At 31.0% G+C, this 21,911-nt stretch overlaps 1 protein-coding gene across 1 annotated transcript in view; it reads left to right on the top strand.

Moving 5' to 3' along the window:
• Window positions 1-21,911, top strand: part of LOC111617680 (dynein heavy chain 7, axonemal-like) — a 168,383-nt gene that overhangs the window by 95,922 nt on the left and 50,550 nt on the right. The window contains exons 32-36 of the mRNA XM_023358964.1: window positions 2,102-2,243; window positions 5,906-6,138; window positions 8,500-8,680; window positions 14,484-14,713; window positions 20,941-21,271. Coding sequence (XP_023214732.1) covers window positions 2,102-2,243; window positions 5,906-6,138; window positions 8,500-8,680; window positions 14,484-14,713; window positions 20,941-21,271 — 1,117 coding nt within the window. The remainder of the gene's footprint in view (window positions 1-2,101; window positions 2,244-5,905; window positions 6,139-8,499; window positions 8,681-14,483; window positions 14,714-20,940; window positions 21,272-21,911) is intronic.

Genomic DNA, 21,911 nt, shown 5'->3' with positions numbered 1-21,911 from the left:
AGTGCATCTTCTTTATGTAGCGTGCTTATTTTACAATTTTATTCCCCAACTTTAGCGATTATCCCATCATGAACTATTTGCACACCTCCCTTTTTTAACAAAAGAAAGAATTTTTCACCCTTGGTATCATCTATACCTATCATCAACGATGACGTCACTAGTAAGACGATACCTATGTAAACATTGACACCATTTAAACTTCTACCAACCGATGCTCTAACAGACCACAGTGTACCTGAAGAAGGCCTATTAAGAAGGCGAAAACATTTGTACTAGTGTATAAATGGCTAGAAATAAGTGAGGAAGGTTTCGTATTGATCATCATAGAAACTAGAAATTACAAAAATAAACAATTTATTTTTGTAATTTCCAGTATTTGTTTATAATTTTTATGGAAACACAGCTTCCCTATCATCAAATGTCACCACATGCCACTGATAAATTTCTTGTTTCGGATTTACTGTGGATTGCTAAAGGATGCCTTTTTAGTAACCATGTTTTTACCTTTCCTTTTTAAAATATTATTATTGCTTCTTTGTATCTTGTTTCTTGACAAGAATGTAACAGGGATAGACAATTACTAAACAGTATTGTTTGTACACTGAAAGATGGCCTCTGACAAAAGGCTTTTGCTTTTTACATTAGCTCCAATCAGCCTGAGTCATTCATTGTGGTTGATAGTAGCCCAGTTTATTTCTTTGTTTTTATTGTGATACCAGATTTGTCTGAATATATAGGATTTTTCAGTACTATCAACTATTGATATTATTATACTACTGTGGTGCAGCCAGAACACATTAGTTTGCCATACTGGTGCATTCTGGCTGAAAAAATAGCTCTGGGTATTACTATTAGTATGTCTAATAATAATGTTATGTTTAATACTTATTTATTCAATACAGTGGGTGATCAATTAACGAACAAATTGGATAACGAACACTTTTGTGAAAGATTTTTATGTTCGGACAAAGAACACATGTTCAGATAATGAACATCCCATAGAACAAACACAAGAAGAAGTGACGTAAAATAATGAATACCGATTAGTCTTTCCTTGTCTTCAGGCAACAATTCAGAACTTTTGGGAGCATGGGAGACATCGACATTGATGCTCAATCTGTTATATACTGATCAAATAGTATTCTTCTGAACTTTAAAACTCTCCCTTGTAATTCCAGCCTTTTATTTTTCTGACAGAAACAATTCTTTTATAGTATTCACAAGACTGTCGGGCAGCACTCATTAAGTTATGTCGGTTTTTATTTTTGAAAGGTGAGAGTACTGTATAATAGCAAAGGTAGAGAGTGGGCAGAAGATGTCTGATGCTGCTAGGCAGTATGGCTTGAACAGGTCTAAGGTAGGCCACAGTTCAATCTTATCTAAGAATAATACAGTATAATTGAGGAGACTTGAGCATCTAAAGGAGTAACAAAAATCACATCTGAGAAATAAAGAACATTGAAGAGCTCATAATAGAACCTGAAACGGATCTGACGACAGAAGAATGCCAAGAACTCTTGAATGAATAACACTAAGAAACTCGGCAAGATATTTTCTTTTGAAAAAGAGGATTAATGCTGATATCTGCTATTAAAGATCTTTTGAAGAAGTGGGAGGATGTCAGAACAATGGTTTTAGAATGGCATCCATTGAGGTTAATAGGCTTGGAGATCTCTACAATTACAATGCTATTAATTACTTCTGAAAAATTCTGAAGAAGAGAGAAAAGCAATCAACATTAGACAGATTCTTTAACCCCTCAAATGGAAAAAACATGACTAATAAAAATACAAAACTGCATATATATATATATATATATATAAACCTAGTAAGAAAGTGTATATTTTTTATTTTTTCAGGTCTCCAGAATGAGTTAATCAAATTCCTATAAAAACCTATGGTACATTGATAATCAGTTAAAGAACAATTCTGATAGCAAACAAAGTCTTGGAACGGATTATATTCGTTAATAGAACACCCACTGTACTTCATTTAGTAGAAAATGTAGATTTTGATGATATGGGTATAATTAACAAAACATAATTTATTTGTGTAAAATTATGTTCCAAATTATTTACTTATTTTAATCTTAAAATTTTAGATTTGTTATTGAACACCTATGCAGAATAGCACGTATATTGATACAGCCACCTAGTCATGCTCTACTAGTTGGGATGGGAGGTACAGGAAGACAAGTATTAACTCGATTGGCTACTCACATAGAAGAATATGAGTTATTTCAGGTATAAAAATTTTGATTTTCATTTAATTAAGATTAAAATATAACCAAAACTGTGGGATAAAATTAAAAAATATAAAAAGTTATCTATATATATAAATGAATGTATGGCTGTCTGTCTGTTCGCTGTCTGTCCTTCATGCATTACCACACTGTTTATCCGAATGCCATGAAACTTTGGGAAGCTGTTTAATATACTCACAAAGTTTCCATTTATCCAACAATAGATGGCGCGCGTTTATACGAGCATTTGAGCACTGTGTATTCGATTGATTTCAAATTGTGAAGACCATTTCCCCCTCCAAAAAAATCTCTATATATGCATTTGTGAACTGTTATTTATGATATTTGTAATAAATTTTGTTTAATCACTTTATTTCAATTATTTTTTGCTAATTATGTATTTGCTCGAACTTTGTTAAAACCTTAACTGTATCCCGAACAACAACCAAAGTTGTAGGAGGAAATTTGCCTATTTTACCAATCTAGGGATCCCCTTTTCTAAATTTTAATATCGACTTAAAATAATTTAAAAAGACAAATTATAATAAAACGGTTTATTATCCAACTATGAGAAATTTCACAACATGCCAAGGAAGAGAGGAAGGAGCAATTAAATAATTAAAATTGTAAAGGATTAAAAAATATATATATAAAAATGGGGAATATCGCACTTCTAACAATCTCTGCGAGTATGTGGGCTAAATTTAAAGAAACCGTACTTCTCACATGGACAACTGTATGTGGTGATTTATTCGTGTACATACCAGATGGAAAAACAAAAAATATCGTGTATCCACAAAGCACTCCAATAAATAAATAAAATTGAAACGACACTTTGAAATGTTTTCCCAATTAAAATGAATAATAATAAGTTTCAATAAAAATGATAAAATGTAAACTTAATTTTATCATAACAAGTTTGCTTGAATTTCCTTTCTTCTGAGATTGCAGCAATGCGCAACGGGTAAGCTAGTAGTTGATAAAATGGTCAGGGCTAGTGTTGCCACCAGGCCAGTTTTCACCCGGACAAGCTGGTTTTTAAATTCATGGTCCGGATTATTATTAATTTGTCCAGTTTTTGTAGAAATTGAAATTATGATGAAACAAAATAAATTTATAAAAATATTTGTGAGTATTTTATTTTAACAGTTAAAGACTAACTCCACACCCCCATCCAAACTTATTCTCATCTTATCCCTTAGCTAAGAGTGACAGGAAATGTACTTTTAAAATTCTAACTTGCAAATATCTCTTGTAAATATTAGTATACTAGCTGCAAGGATCCGCTTTGCTGGGTTTTTATTTGTTTGTACATTTGTATGTAATATAGTTTTTTTTATATATATAAAAGACTGTTTTTCTAAGTAATCTAGAATCTAGCTGCAAGGACCCGCTTCGCTGGGTTTTTAAAAAGTAACGATAGTGAAGATTAAGATAATTACATTATAGCCAATCTTACCCGTTTTCACAGAATGCAAGAATTAGGTCCCCCGTTTCCAGACTAATTAGAGACCTGGTCCCGATTCTATTTCTGGACGTCTCCTGTTCAAGTCAAGTCAAACGAACTATTTTCAACGTTTCTGGAACATTTACAATCATTCTATAATCGAACCAATATTCGAATTTTATGTTCAAATTTAATTCAAATATTGTTTCAATTTGTTCGAACAAATTCGAACATTGTTCGAATTAAATTCGAACAAAACATTCAAAATAGAAAGCCACTTTCAACCACTTTCAGCCTCATATCTCCCACACCCTTATAGCTATCGAGACGCAACCCCCCCTGGTGCACGAATGGAGACTTGAGGCTACTACCACATACAAACACTAATTCACATGCGATGTGTAGTTTTGGCAGAAAAGTGAAATATAGGAACATACATGTCCATTTTTATATATATATATATATAATTGGCTTGCTGTATTGTATATTTCAATGTAAATCCATCTCTGTAATCCAAAAAAAAAACACACTTTGGTAGACGTATTACACAGCAACTGTTGCTGTGAGATACATCTACCAAAGTGTGTTTTTTTGGATTACAGAGATGGATTTACATTGAAAGGTAAACATTAGGTTTGTTCCAACACAAATCTCTAACTGGTTTAAAACTGACATGTGCATTGTTCAGTTCTTGGCTGTAAAATAACATTGCGCATGCCTCGTACGGTTTCAAATTCAAACCAGTTAGGGACTTAGAACAAACCTATTGTAAAGTGAATGTGACAGTTTCAGTTTACAAGTTTATAATTTTTATTTTAATTATTTAATATGACAACTGAAGAAATTGAAAGCCCAAAAGAAGAGAAGCAAACTTCTAAATTTAATAAAGATTGGCTGACAGAAAACAAATTTCAAAAATGGTTATGACCTGTTCGAGNTAATCCAAAAAAAAAACACACTTTGGTAGACGTATTACACAGCAACTGTTGCTGTGAGATACATCTACCAAAGTGTGTTTTTTTGGATTACAGAGATGGATTTACATTGAAAGGTAAACATTAGGTTTGTTCCAACACAAATCTCTAACTGGTTTAAAACTGACATGTGCATTGTTCAGTTCTTGGCTGTAAAATAACATTGCGCATGCCTCGTACGGTTTCAAATTCAAACCAGTTAGGGACTTAGAACAAACCTATTGTAAAGTGAATGTGACAGTTTCAGTTTACAAGTTTATAATTTTTATTTTAATTATTTAATATGACAACTGAAGAAATTGAAAGCCCAAAAGAAGAGAAGCAAACTTCTAAATTTAATAAAGATTGGCTGACAGAAAACAAATTTCAAAAATGGTTATGACCTGTTCGAGACAGTTTTGGCAATTTTTCTAAATTTCTGACCCTATCTGGGTCAGCAATTTTGAAAAGGTGGCAACATGGTTAGGGCATATTTAGTAAATATAAATTCACAAAAATATAAGTGTCTTCTTATTGTCCTTTTCTCACACCTCAGGAAATAACAGTGTTATAGTGGCCTTAACTTTTATTTAGAGGTTTTTTCATTTGTCTCAATATGCAAAATGTTGCAATATTCCTTCTGATGATGGCATAATTAATAAATATAGAATATATTTGATAAAATGGCCAGGACCATAAATATAAATTTATAGATTTATATTTCTGTTTTTTTGTGAATTTATATTTACTGTCCTGGCCATTTTATCAAATTTACATTACATATTTTTTTTAATTATGCTGTTACTAGAGGGAAGATTGTAACATTTTGCATAATGAGGTGAACAAGAAACCTTTAAATAAAGGTCAATTCTTCCTTAAGACTGTTATTTTCTGAGGTGCAAGAAAAAGACAACAAGAAGACACTTTTTATTTTTGTGAATTTATAAAAATCATAGATTGATTAATATTAGAAATCTGTAAGACTTAAATTTAAAAAAATATGTAGTATCGGTGTTTATTAACTAATATATGAGTAACGTTCAACATTTTGGTCTTTACAGTTACTTTAAAACATAATAATTTAAAAACTGTTTTCAAAAAATTTAATAAAATATAGTTATTTTGAATCAGATTACTTTGACATTTTATAATGATTTGTAGTTTCTAATATTTTCTTCTGGATAATAAAGATTACAAATCAATATAAAGAATAAAGTATTAGAGAGAATTAGAAATTTAAAGAATTGTATAATTTTTTTTTAGGTGGAGATTTCTAAATCATATTCATATGTACAATGGAAAGAAGATCTCAAAGTGTTGTTAAAAAAATGTACATCTGGAGATCAACATACAGTATTTTTGTTTCCAGATTCTCAAATTAAAGAAGAATCATTTTTAGAAGATATTAATAATTTATTAAATGCTGGAGAAGTTCCAAATCTTTATCAAGTTGATGAGAAACAAGAAATAATTGAAAACATGCGAATGATTGATAAGTAAGTATTTTTTAAAATATAAATTTAATTTATAGTTTAAATTTAAACTTAATTTATGTGTAGTCAATTAATATTATTAATCTATTCACAACTTTTTGCTTATCATTTAACTTTTAAACATGAGATATAGTTTTTCATTCAAATAAAAATATTGCTAAATCCATATTTGTAAAATCTTTATTAAAATTAATTGAATTGACATATTCCAGAGAAGTATTTCAAAATTAGAAGAATATAAAAAAAAATTTTTTATGGGCAAGTGAAAAAAAGAAAGAGGACAGATATATATCTATACATTACTGTTCATTTGAAATTTTGGTAATTTTGAACACTTAATTAATCTTTTACACTTTTGCTGCTGATTAACACAATTTTGTATCATGGCATCATCCCAATATGGTTGATGTTGCAATTTTGTGTCATTCAGAGACTGTAAGTTCTTTGTAAATTTTTGCATATGTTTCTTTTGGATGTCATTTATTACTGACTATCTGAAAGCATAAGAAACATTTTAGATATTATTGTGAGAATACAGGGGGTATGAGAGTTATACTCATAACCACTTTGATCCATTGGAACGTTCAGGACCCGCTCACGATGTCACTGGTTGGCTTTAAAATATAGGAGAGTCTTAAATGTGAGTGGGGAGAGTCATGGGTAAGTTTCAATCATTGCGAGTCTGGATGTTTGTATTCAACCAAGTGAACAGACAGGTTAACAAATAACAACCAAAAGTTTAATGAATATAATAAAGAAATACATAGACGGGAATAATCTATCATTATATCGATGCCTAACTACATACACCTTTAAACATAGAGAGAGAGTTTACAAAACGTTTTAAATAATAATACCTCTGATCTGGTTGATTCAATTCAGTTGATGTGTGGGCTATCTCCTTCCATATCTGAAGGAGGTCCTCATCCAGGCCATCTCCTTCTCCATATCTGAAGGAGGTCCTTCAGATATGGAGAAGGAGATGGCCTGGATGAGGACCTCCTTCAGATATGGAAGGAGATAGCCCACACATCAACTGAATTGAATCAACCAGATCAGAGGTATTATTATTTAAAACGTTTTGTAAACTCTCTCTCTATGTTTAAAGGTGTATGTAGTTAGGCATCGATATAATGATAGATTATTCCCGTCTATGTATTTCTTTATTATATTCATTAAACTTTTGGTTGTTATTTGTTAACCTGTCTGTTCACTTGGTTGAATACAAACATCCAGACTCGCAATGATTGAAACTTACCCATGACTCTCCCCACTCACATTTAAGACTCTCCTATATTTTAAAGCCAACCAGTGACATCGTGAGCGGGTCCTGAACGTTCCAATGGATCAAAGTGGTTATGAGTATAACTCTCATACCCCCTGTATTCTCACAATAATATCTAAAATGTTTCTTATGCTTTCAGATAGTCANAACGGGATACTTTCTGTTTTTCGTTACGAATAAATAAAAACGATATATTTGAAGTAGTTTTTTTCACTAATACATCAAAAACACATGCCCACAAACATCCAAAATGAAAAAATCGCGAAAAAAACTATGAGTTTTGAAAAATTGAATTTTGAACACGAGGGTTATATAGCACCCCGCGCGCACAACTGTGCGTGAATCTTTGGCGCGCTTTACGCAGGGTTAAATTTTTAGTAACAATGTTCAGGAAAAGTATCAAAATTTAAAGTTGTGACTACTTGCCTTATAGTGCTAATTTGACAATATCTATTAAATCAAAAATGAAAGGTTTTCTTTAAAAACCCTTGTAAACAAATTGAAATATATATAAAGTTCAGCTATTAGAAATTTTTTAAGAAATTCAGATTTCTACACTAAGGATTTAAAAAGTCATTTGTGCTTATTTTACCATGGGCAAGTGATGATGGGTTAATACATAGAAGGTTTTGGCAATGCATATAAATTGACTTTACAGCATATTAATGCAAAAATGTGGTTTTGAATGATTATTGAAGATACAAGGTTTTGATTGCCAATAGACAGTATGCATTCTTTCAATTGTTATTAATTGATCATGTTTTTCCTTCAAAAATTACTTCTCTCTTCATTTTTATATTCCCTAATACTTAATGAACTTTTACTACAGTTTATTACAAAATTATAGTAAAAGCTCATCAACATCTGGATAAATTACTTTTCTGCTTTCAAGTTTTATTGGAAAATAGAAAGTAAATTGTAACCTACATGCATAGAAAAATAATATATAATTGCTATTATATTTCACTTTGATCTCTAGATTTTGAAAAATTTGGTTTGAGAATTGTAATTATTTTTAATTACATAATCTTATCTTTTACATTTGTTATAAATTAATCATTTTATTATTTGTTATTTAGACAAAAAGATAGATTAAACCAAACTGATGGATCAGCTGAAGCATTATTCAATTTATTTATTGAACATGTGAGACATCAATTACACATTTGTCTGACAATGAGTACTATTGGTGATCTGTTTAGAAATCGTATTCGCAAATTTCCTTCTCTTGTTAACTGTTGTACCATAGATTGGTTTGAGGTAATATAGTTATTTGTGAATAAATTTACTTAAATGTAATATAGTTTTAAAATAATCTTAAAATAAATTTTACTTTGAATGATCTGATATATTTTAAAGTAGAAAATAAAGATTATTTTTGTTTTATCATTATATATTGCTATAATAGTGACATTTACAACACCAGAATACAGCATCTTATTCAGTGTTTACAAAAATGTGTTGGAAAATAATGTAATCATAAACCTTTGAGAAAATATGACCTATGAGATAAATATGAGAAAATGTTAACAGGTTTATGATTACATGTTAATGTAATCATAAACCTGTTAACATTTTCTCATATTTTGAACAATTTGAGGTTTTTCCAACTTTATTACTAATTTAAAATTGAGTTTTATAATTAATCAAGTCATATAACAATAAAAATATGTAATAAGTAGTCTGTAAAAATAAAATTAAAAGAATTAATAACTTTTAGTAAATCATTTAAATTATTTTTTGTAAGAGAGAAAATGTAATCATGTATGTTGGAAAGTGAAGGAGGAAATAATCAATATGATACAAACTGAAAAAACAAAAATTGATATACAAAAAATTTTTAATCCTATTTTATTGTTTGGTTTGATAGATTGGATTATAATTCTTTCTAGACTGCATATTGTAATATCAAAACACTTACTAAAACACCTTTTCTTGCAGCCGACGCTTTATTATAACAACTTTCAAACGTTTTCGGTCTTGTTAAAAGACCTTTCTCAAGAAAATAAAATTAAATACGTAACAAAATAAACAACAAAATCGTAAATCGAACGCTTAGTACGAATAACTGTTTTTTCAAATCTTTCGAACTCGCTTATAATCCGTTGTACATGACGTCAGTGTAACCGGAAATATAAAAAGATTACATAACTATCTAAATATAAATACTTAAAGATGCCATCTCCCTACATCGTTCAAAAAATATAACTTGAGATACATATTAACTACTTTCTTCAATTATTAATTTTATATTAAGCTAGAGGACCATGCTGCCGATATTTTTGTCGATTCCCGGAAGTTGACTGCAAGGCCTTTATGCTTTGCCTTACAAATCTGCCAGGCTTCCGCGTAATGTCGGTGTCTCCTGTCTCGAACTATCTGCATTAGTCTTGCTTGGTCCCATTCAACATTGACGTCTTGCTGGTCCGCTAGAACGTAGGTGGCTAGCGCAGTGCAAGGTTGTTTTTTTCTTATATTTGCTTGATGTTCTGCTAACCTGTCTTTGATACTTCTTCCTGTTGCCCCTACATATATTAATTTACTTCGTCGCCTTGAGTCCGTAACTGGAATTTTATATACCCCGGGGAGTGTTCTTCTGTCCACTAAATCTTTATCAGATCGCAGTAGTTGGTACGTGGTGCGGGTTCTTTTATATATGATTCTTTTGTTCTGGGCCTTTCCGATGCGTCGGAAAATATTATTCAACGACGCATTATATTCCATCGTTAAAACTCCTTCATTATGAGGTAAATTTCTCCTCTTAAGGCTCCTATTATTCTTGTTGATAATAGCTTTAAGATTAATCCCGTACTTTCTGGCTAAGTTATATACATAACTCAGTTTATCCTTTCTATCTTTTGCATTGTTAAGTGCGAATAAGCTCTTGCGATTAACGTTCTGAACGCTGCTATTTTATATGCTGGAGGATCGTGAGAAATCCACGGAATAAATATAGGGTTATAGGATGGCTTTCTGTACACTTTAGTCGTGAACCCTCTTAAGTTGTTAATTTGTATATGCAGATCTAAGAAATGTATGGTCTTATCATTTTCTTGCTCTACCTCGATCTTCAGGCCGAATCTATTGTCATTTATATCCTTTATAAAGCTCTGTAAGTTGGGTTGAGTGTTCCAGAAAATAAGTACGTCGTCTACATATCGAGCGTACAATATCATTTGCGCTTCATACTTCGGCAACACTGTGTTTTCTAGCGTTGTTAGTACCATTTCACATAGAGTACCTGCAAGGGGGCTGCCCATAGCTACTCCTTTTTTCTGCGTGTATGTAACACCTTTGAAGCTAAATAACGCAGAGAACACTGTAAGGTGTGCCAAGTCTAATATGTACTTTCTTTTCTTTTCTGGAGACGGGATCTTGCTCAGTAGTAAGTCCCTTAAATGACAAAAGCATGGTTCCAGTTTAACTGATGGATACAAGGCCTTGTAGTCTAACACCGTCATATATTTCACTTCTTGCGAGTTAATATTAGCGATTTTGTTTAAAACCTCTACCGGTTGCTTGACGCTGTATGGATTATTAGGGGCATGCTGCCGAACAAAGTTGTGTACCCATTTTTCGAGTAATATTGTAGGGGCGCATGCTTTGTCAACGACTGGTCTTATTTCTTTATTCTTTTTATGAGTTTTAGCAAATCCAAAAAGCCTTGGAGTCGAAGGGGACTGTACGATTATATTCTTAATACCTAGTTCTTTGGCTAAAGGATTGGTTGCGAACCTCTTGACTCTTGCTTGCAGTTTCCCTACAGCGTTGGGGGGTGCAATCGTACAGCAGGTATCTTTAATGTATGCTGATAGAATGTGGTCGTATGTGGTTCTCTTCATAACCACCATATCCTTTGATTTATCCGCTCTAGTGAGCACTATGTTGTTGCTTCTGAGCCATTTCTGAGTTTTTCTAATATAAGGCCAAATAGGATCTCTGTCCCTTTTACATTCATCATGCTTGATTTTCAATGCGACTTCCCATCTAAACATTTCTTTCTTATTTTCGCTGAGGCCCTCCAATGCCTGCTCGATATCTGGTATGAGTCTGTCCTGTTCGATTACAGGTATAGGGGCGTATTTAGGGCCGAATTTACTTGCTTCCTTTACGAATGTAGGCAAAACGATGTTGTCCCAGCATATAATCCTCGGGGTGATCAATTCTTTAAATCGATCTTCTTGATGTTTTACGATCCAGATCATTTTGTTCCTGTATCTCTTCTTACATCTTTCTGTCACTTGTGCTGCCAATGTAATTACTCTTGCGTTAACTTCTGTTAATATCTTAGGGTCTTGGTCATATAACTCATTCTCTAACTCTATAAGTTCGTTCTGCAGGACAAACTTTCTCCGTCTAACATTGCGGATCGCCTTACGTAGACAGATTGTTCTAAGTTTAGGAATAAGCGACGCGCATCCATGCGGTAAACGTACCCTCCAGATTGACATGGGAAATAGGTTATGAACTCTGCATTCCGTCAAAAATTCTAGCTTCGTATTATTTCTGCAGATCTTTAGTACTAAGGTTCTATATTTTTTGGCCGGCGAAGCCGAATTGTAATTCTTTCTAGACTGCATATGGGACCAAGCAAGACTAATGCAGATAGTCCGAGACAGGAGACACCGACATTACGCGGAAGCCTGGCAGATTTGTAAGGCAAAGCATAAAGGCCTTGCAGTCAACTTCCGGGAATCGACTAAAATATCGGCAGCATGGTCCTCTAGCTTAATATAAAATTAATAATTGAAGAAAGTAGTTAATATGTATCTCAAGTTATATTTTTTGAACGATGTAGGGAGATGGCATCTTTAAGTATTTATATTTAGATAGTTATGTAATCTTTTTATATTTCCGGTTACACTGATGTCATGTACAACGGATTATAAGCGAGTTCGAAAGATTTGAAAAAACAGTTATTCGTACTAAGCGTTCGATTTACGATTTTGTTGTTTATTTTGTTACGTATTTAATTTTATTTTCTTGAGAAAGGTCTTTTAACAAGACCGAAAACGTTTGAAAGTTGTTATAATAAAGCGTCGGCTGCAAGAAAAGGTGTTTTAGTAAGTGTTTTGAGATTGGATTATTTCTTTAAAAGAAAATTATTTGACACACAACTACACAAAAAATTTATTAGTATTATCATAATTTTCAATCATATATGAAGATTAAAATAATTTATATCAATTAGTTTTTAATGAACAAAGGTTTTTATTATCAGACATTGAATTCTGCAAATCTTAAACCAGCTTTTGGAATTGTAGTTAATGAATACAATTTCAAAGTCAAATTAATATTTTTAGTATTTAATTACAATAATATCAATAATTTGCTTTTACACTGTATTTGAACATATGTAAAAATTAGTGATGCAACGAATAGTATATTTGGCCTCAGGCCAAACATTTGGCCAGGAGCATGGCCGAATAGTCAAATATTCTGCCAAACTATTCGGCTTGATTAACACATGTATGAAAATTGGCGCGCAAACCACATTATGGCAAGGATTGCACATCCTGCTCTCTATTGGCCCGCTGTCACTACGCTTTGCCAATTGTGTTAATTCTTGACAGTTGTAGCAGACAGACACAAGTGTCATGGCAGTATGTGATAAGTGATGATATCAAATGTGGATAACAATGAAATGACTTACATGTGTAAATAACAGAAAAAGAACAGAGAAGGACTGTGAAGTGAAAATATGAAATTGAATATGAAATTGAGTTGATAACATAATCGAACAAGTTGAGGCAGCTTATTGGCGCAAAATCCATGCTGTCAATGCTAAATAATTGTTCTCATAGATTTCAGAAAGCTAAATGCTTGTAAGGAAAGTCACTTAGCGTGCACGGGCGAAAGCCTGGGGTCGTTCAGACTACCAAGCTGTCTGGAACTTCAGTTATAATAAATAATTTTGTACAATGAAACAAAAAAGTTAATTTAATTTTCAAGTTTATAATAAGAGATGATTTCATAAAAACACTTTACAGATCATTAATTATTTTTTTTTTTCACATTTTATGACCTAAGTTTCGATCTAATGTGCCCATGCAGTAAAAATTTTCATACAAATTTTTTACCCTTTTCACCTCTTTAGGGTTGAATTTCATAAAATCTTTTCTTAGCAAAGCCTAAACTTTACAAAAGGAACACACCCTCAAATTTTTAAGTTTCTAGCAGTAAGTTTCAGTAGTTTTGGCTCTGCATTAATTTCCTATCAGGACTTGTTCTTTTATATACAAGTATATAGATGACTAAACTACATAATAAGTAGGTAGTTTTCATTTGATTTGTTATTTTTTTTTGGTCTCTTAAAAAAATAACTTAGTTATATTACTTTTCCTTTGATCTTTTGCATAAATAAGCAAAAAATTGTGCTTTCTCGAACTTGAAATGTATGTTCAGCATTAATAAAAGTTACGAAAATGATTAATTTACTGTGTTTTTGTTATTTCTTACTCCTTTTTTAAGTGTTCGGTATTCAGCCGAATAGTGATTACATATTTGGTATTTGGCCGAATACCAAATAGTAACCGAATATTTGTTGCATCATTAGTAAAAATCCATTCATGTAACAGATAATTTTATCCAATGGATTTAATTTTGTTTGGAATATTGAGTTTGCTATAGGCATCAAAAAATACTCAAAAATATTTAATAAAATTTTAAATTATTTTAATTATGTGTACAACAGACAGTAAATATATCCTGTAAATATTATAACTATTCTAACTTTAATATTCAAAATTTTAAAAATATTGAAAAATTTATTTGTAGTTATTTAATAAAATTTTTTAACATAATGAATTACCAAATTAATATAGAATAATTAATGATTGATTAGGTTTTACAGTAAAAAATATTTATATTATGAGCCAAATATTATTAGATTTTAATTGATTATAGTAAATCAATTTAAGTAAATTAGACTTTATTTTATTCTCTAAAAATTTTATATCTGTTTGGGTTGAAGATGTTTATATGTTTTCTAAAAATAATCATACTTTTTAAAAGATAATAGAGTTATTAATTATAATATTATCTGTGTATTTAATTTTTTTAGCCATGGCCAGAAGATGGTTTAGAAGCTGTAGCAAAAAAATTTTTACAAGATACTGAATTGACAAAAAAGGAGAGAAAGGCATGCATAAGTTTATGCAAAATCTTTCATATTTCCATTGATAAATTATCAGTTGCCTATTACAAAGAATTATATCGCCATAATTACATAAATCCAACATCTTTTCTCGAATTAATTAATACTTTTCAAAACTTATTAGCAAAAAAAAGAGGGTAAATATTTTAAATTTTATGTTTAGAATTTTAATTATAAATAAATTAATAAAAATTTCATAAAATTAATTATTATTACAAATACTTTATTGTAATAAGAAAGATCTTGTTACAGGGGGTTATCTTTAGAGAATTACAAAAATACAATTATTACCTATTGAAACATTTTTTAAATATCTTGTTACATAAAATTTGCTAAACATAACATATTAATCATTCAGTCTACATATCATATTTCAAATTCTTTAAAATATGAACCAAAAAGTTATGAATATTACGCATCTTACATAATGGAAATCTTTTCTAGATTGGTTCTGAAATTTTCTTCTTAACTTAAATCAAAAATCTCATTTAATTTAAATTTACATTGCGCTTCCTCAAGCTTTGGACATTCAGTGAGAATATAATAAATGTTTTATAAAAATGGTTATAAAGATCAAGTAGAACTTGCCTACCCGCTGGCAAAAAAAGTTTAATAAATTTAATGGTAATTGTATCCATTCCAGGAGCTGTTTTCGTTTTTAATTTACGAATTGATAAATGGTGTAAGTAATTTTTTAAACTGGAGTAATGCTTTAGTTATTTTCATTCTTAAATTCATATAATCCGAATCATACCATGGTTTTTTTGGTCTTAGTAGTTTCGAATTTCTATTCTATCTTGTTTTAACATATTCTTTTATTATATTTACAAACTTAGTATATTTTTCGATATCTTTGGTTAATCTCTCAGCCAGTAAACAACACATCCTATCACTAATTTATTCTTAATATCGTTGATATTAATAGTCAGTTATCAGATACTTCGGTATAATATAATTAATATGATACGAATCTTTCAATCCAAAGAAAGAACCAACCGGAAAATTGTCTGATAAGTCACAATTTAGAACTTGAATTTCCAAACATAAATCTACCAAAAAATTCTAAACATATAAACAGATCGATTGTAGAACTTCCCGAAGTGAATACACAAGTGAATGCAGAAAAATAGACCTTTTCAATTCTGCTATTAAAAAATATATAGTTGATCTTGAGTCATTAATTTTAAAAGGTCATGACCCATTTTATTCTGTTTGACATTACTTAAGACCTTGGGAATTCCAATTAATTATAAATGGGAGTCTTTTTGATTAAACGTAATATCGTATAAACTTTCATTATTATTATGTGCAGCAGGCAAGGGACTTAATAATTGAGTCTCCACAAAACGTAGGTCTTGAATAGAAGTGTTTAAATTGATCATAAGTCATTGCGGAGTATTCTCAGAAGTAAAATACGGGGTAAAAGAATCCAAGTATACCAGCCCTTCCAACACATAGCTATACGTCAAAGAATAATTGCCCAACAATATAGTATCACCTCGGAGTTTTGGATATTTACCTGCTTTCCTTAACTCGTTTAAAAAAGGAATTAATTTTTTACGTCTTAATCTAGATCTTTTTATAAGGTCCTGTGAAATTTGAGTTTCTTTCCATACGTTCGATAGATTCTGCTGTTTCATTTTTATAAATCTCGAATATATGTAATCTCTTATTTGAGTATTTTTAATAATTAATTTAATTGTTGGATACTGTGATTTAGTTATTGGAATAATCGCTATTAAGTCATCCATTGTAACTTCATGTAATTCTAATGATTCTTTAATAAGATTAAATACTTCTAGCTTGGAAGGACTAGTTTTACTGGGATATCTATATAACATTATATTATTGTGATGTTGCACATTAACCATATTGTCCATTCGATATTGCATACTTTCATTTTCTATTTTCAAATTAGCAATTTGTTGTTCAAGATTAATTATTTGGCTATTCATTTTTTGATTCTGGTCTTTAGTTTCTTGGATACTATTACGAATCTGGTTCAGATCTTCTTTGATAATAGTCATTTGATTTAATATTCTCGTATTAGAGACGTTAATTAATTCAGAAATTTTATTCCATAATGTGATACTTGATATATCAGATGAATTTTTTCCTGGTGAAGAAGATAAAAAATCAAATGGCTCATCTGATAGTTGTGAACTTAAAAGTGTAGTTTCAGGGTTCAAACCTGCGTTTGCAGAGGATGCTTCAAAAGAAGTACTTTCGACGGGTAAATTGTAGTCAGTAATTAACCTGGAATTAGTGGTCGAAGCAGATTCCTTTCTACTAGTTGATTTTGACTTTTGAAGTGGTGGTCTTCCTCTTTTAATTGGCGAGCGTTGCATATTAATTATGTTGATAGATTTTCCAACAATTATAATGTTAACACACAGCACAAACAGTAAAATTTTAACGTAAAGTTATTTGACAGGATACGTTCTTTACCTGTATTTGAAGTGAGTAAAAAAACGCGCCAGCAGCTTCGNCAAATACAAAACAAAATAAAATACTCATATAAATTGAGTAATTGGAAATCCTCCATACAAAATTTTCCAATTTTTAAGTGTAAACTTCATTATTTGATATTTTTTATTCAAGTAAGCATGCATGTTGTCTCAAATTTGCCCATGGATTCTAGAATATTGAAATTTTCAAATTATTTTATGTTTTTTGTCAGGTTTACTTTAATGAAAACTGATAACACAAGGAAGAAAAAAATCGCACTAACTTTTCTATCAACCAGGTGTGTTGTCATTGCTTTCAGTCTGTCACTGTGTTTTCTTTGTACAGATTAATCTTCATATTTAGTAAAGTTTATTTAAACATTTTTAGGTAAGTGTTGTTAATTTTTTTTTTTTTAACTGTAGGTAAGTAATTATTTGTAAAATGATGAATGAAATATGATGGTATCTCAATATTCGAGCACAAATTCTGGAAAAAAGTTGCTCAGTACTTGACTGAACAAACGTGACGTGACCCATTAGAACAAATTTTTGATTAATAACATATTTTTATTTTGTCATCCATAAAAGATTTTTTTTGATAAAAATAAAAGAATATTTTTTCCCCCTTAATTATAAATACATTAAAGATATTACTTTTAGAAAAAACATTTATTTTATCAAGTGTTCTGAGCACTTTTTAACTACTGTTCAAAGTAAAATGTTATATGCTGATAATTGTATATAAAACCTTCCTTCTAATAGAAATAAATTTGTTAATCAGTAGTAAAAACTTTGAAATATCTGTTTTTTATATTCTGAGGAAGCATATACTTATTATTAAAACTAATAAAAGATTTATATAAATTCAAAACTGAGGAATAAATTCCATTAACTATTGTAATAAAGAAAAAAATTTATTGTAATTAGATAGCATGACACTATGCTCTTGACTTTGTTGTAGCCTGTGGAGAATGTTTTTTAAATTAGATTCAATTTTACACATCAATTTTGGCATTTTTAAAGTAGCTAGGGTAGAATATTGTTTATTATTTTTGATGAATTTGTTTCCTGAGTATTTGATAAGAACTGAAAACATTCCATTAACGTTTACAATCTTGTAAAACATATTCAAAAATAATGAAAATTGGTATCAGAAATGTATTAGTGGTATAATAAATAATAATCAATACAAAATCTTGCATTAAAAGAAATTTTTCATGATTAACAATGAAGACCAGATAAGGAAAGATTAAAGCAGGAGGCCCCAATTAATTATATACAAACTTCCAATGCAAACTGGAAGTCATGTTATTTCAATTCAAAAATTTTTCCCTGTAAGAAGTTAGATAGATGATGACATGACTGTTGCTAACAAGAAAAGTATTATATACAGGGGCAGGACACCACTAATTTGAGGTGGAGAGCATATATTTTAAATTAAATAAATTAAAAAAAAAATATGATTAAATATTGCAGTCTGACATTATGATGATGTCACAATAAACAATTGCTTTACATTTGGAATACTGTTGCTATAATGACATGAATTTATATTTATGGAGTCCAAGCAAGATCTACAATAGTATATTTTGAAATTTATTTATTTTTAAATATCAAATATGACTATCAAAACTGTGCAAATGTTTAGTTTTTTCATCTGTAATATTTATTTCTATAGACTATTCATTTTATTTATATATTTCGTCATATAAATGCAAATGATATTTTTCAATCCTTTGTAGAATTGTTAATCTTTTTGGTTTGATGGCTTATTAATCTAAATTTCTCCAAGAATTTATGTAAATGTAGTAACTTATTTGAAAGAACAATTGCTAAAGTTTACAATGTTCTTTCTATGTGTATAAGAAAATAATATTTTAAAATATGAAATATTTTTAAACAAAGTGAATGAAATCAATCTCAATCACAATTTTACACAAAAGCAAATGTTTTCAACCATGTTAAATGGACATTGTCAGGCTAACTGACCTTTGCAGTTCACATGCAGCTGTTAAAACAATGGGATTGTCATCCATGTGTTAAGAAGGGTGGCATAAGAGAGATAAAAGGAGGGGAGAGGGTTGTAGGGGAAAGGAATCTACATCATGAAAATTTATAGCAACATTTTTTTTGTGACTGTAAATTTCTAACTGTTCTAGATATATTATTGCCCTTAAAGCTAATAAGTCTAAGGACATTGTCCTGGTATATAGGCCTACTTATTGTAATGGCATCCAGGAATATATAAACAGAACACCCACTGTTCCATAGCCCCCAACAACTTCTTCCATAAGCTCCAATCCATAGTCCTTCAATTTTCCAACACCTCACTGACGGGCCTCCTTTATCTGCATAATGCTATAGTCACTGCCCCTGCCACACTTCATATCATTGCATTTGCAAAGATGCATAAGCCTGGCACATACTGTAAATTTGACCAATCGTGGATAAATCTTCATCACCAACCATATGCTTCAAAAGGACAGTCAACAGTTACTTAGGTCTCCTTTCTACATACCAATACACCATCACCAGTGCCCTGGAGTTAATTGAATGTGTCAAGGACTTCACATTCCATGGCCCAATATACTTTACAGTTTGTTACTTCCAGTCTCTTTATCCTTTAATCCACAATGAACCCTGCTTTTGGTTTCTGCATAACTTCCTTCTTAGTGACATTCAAGATTCAGCTAAGCATCACCTTAACATCCTAGAGCATGCTGATCTCTTTATGTCATACTTCTTTCTTTGCTTTTGAGGGCACAACTTTTCTGCAAGGTGGGGCATGATAACCTTGTAGTTTGCTCTTAGGAATCCTTTGTGAGCTGGTCATTCAGCAACTTGAGACCTCTGTCCTTTTTGTCTTTGACCACCACATTCTCCTATATGCATGTTACAAGGACGACATTCTTATCTTGTGACAGCAAAATCCTGTATTCAAGATTTCTTGCATAAAATTAACATCAACCACTACAGCCTCTCTCTCCACCTGGAACAGGACAGGTGATCAAGAAGTTCATTTCCTTGATCTCCAGCTTACCTTATCCAATAAATGCATCTCAACTAAAGTCTACAGGAAGCCTACACACCACCCGATCTTCATCCTGCCCCTTCCCATAACCCTTTTATCTTCAAGAAGGCCAACTTCAGTCCTTTAGTTTGTCAAGTTTTCATTTATTTGTCTGACACTCAAGAAATGAATAAGGAGCCCCAAACTATTGCCTGGTTTGCCAGACTACATAGCTATTCTCCTAACACCATCAAAGATCTAATTTATGATCTTTCCTCTATCACCTTTGTCACACCCAACAACCACTCCCAATGACACCATATATAATGCTGTTACATATGACAGAAGATTTGCCAACCCGTACAAGAAAATTGCCAGAAATAATAACTTTTGTATAGCTTTTAGAAGAAGTCTCTCAGTTTTCACCCTCCTCCACAATGCTAAATACTATCCAGATATCTACAGGGTGACCTTTAAATACCTGCCTCAATGAACATCAGACTTCCATTATGAAAGGGCTGACTAACACTGCATTAACAACTTTTGTTTCTGATTTTGACATAGAGGTACGTTTTGACCATACACACAGCTGCAAGAAAAAATTGTTGTTATAAACTTTTGTGATGTAGATTCCTTCTCCTGTGTGGAAGTCAATCTACAAACTTTAATTTTACAACCCTCTCTCCTCCTCCTCTTTCTCTTACATCACCCTTTTTTAACATATTGATGGCAATCCCCTTGTTTTAAGAGCTGCGTGTGAACTGCAAAGGTCAGTTAGCCTGATGATGCCCATTTAACATGGTCAAAAACATTTGCTTTTGTGTAAAATTGTGCTGGAGATTGGTTTAATTTGTTTTATTAAGTATACCAAGTTTTGAGTAGTTGATTAAATGTTTTTATTTTTTAGAGATATTTTGAAAATGAAGCAACGTTATGAAGTTGGATTAGAACAATTAGCACATGCAGCTGGACAAGTTTCAGATATGCAGAAATACCAAATAGAATTACAACCCAAATTACTTGAAGCAAATCAAAATGTAGAAAACATCATGACTCAAATAAATGCTGAGTCAGCTGAAGTTGAAAAAGTTGAAGAAAGAGTTAAGGAAGACCAATTACTTGCAAATGAAAAAGCTAAAAAAGCAGCTTCAATCAAAGAAGAGTGTGATGCTGATTTAGCTGAAGCTATGCCAATCTTAAATGCTGCTATTGCAGCTTTAAACACCCTTACTCCTGCTGTATGTATTATTATTGTTGTTATTTAATATTGATAGTTATATTCAGAGTTATTCATAAATCTTTTACAGTTTTATAAAAAATCTGTACATTTGAAAGATACAAAGATGATGACATGATACTAGTAGAAAGAGAAATTTCCATACTTGTTTATATATGTTGTTGTTATTTATTTTCATTGAAGAATATAGATTTGTCATGATGTAGATTGAATGAAATGGAAGTAACATGAGTAGAAAAGAAATTTTCTGTTATACCTGAATATAGTCAATCATGGTAGGGATGTTCTCAGACAAAGTTTGGAAAGAACCCAATAGTGAGAGATAACATAAAACAGTGATGTGGAAAACCCTGTTTCTTCAATTTTTAACCATGCCAGGTGTCTTTGCACTGCAAAATTTCTAGATTGATTAGATTTTTCAAAAGAGAAGCTGGTGTAAGTTCGAGATGTATATTAACAGACCCTAATAAATATAGTAATTAAGTAATGAAGAACTAGATGTTCTGCAAACCATTTTATGGAGGATTCTTAATTAACATCATACAAACTAAAGTTACTACAGATTCCAATCAATGAAGAAGAAGACCCAGGGCTGTTACAATCACTCTTGCAGACCCTACACTGGAGGAGACTCTGTAACG

This window comes from Centruroides sculpturatus, unplaced genomic scaffold, assembly GCF_000671375.1.
Source record: "Centruroides sculpturatus isolate CEXI.00-Female unplaced genomic scaffold, Cexi_2.0 scaffold1464, whole genome shotgun sequence".
NCBI lineage: Eukaryota > Metazoa > Arthropoda > Arachnida > Scorpiones > Buthidae > Centruroides > Centruroides sculpturatus.
The sequence above is the reverse complement of the archived record's forward strand: the minus strand, read 5'-3'. Positions and strand labels throughout refer to the sequence as shown.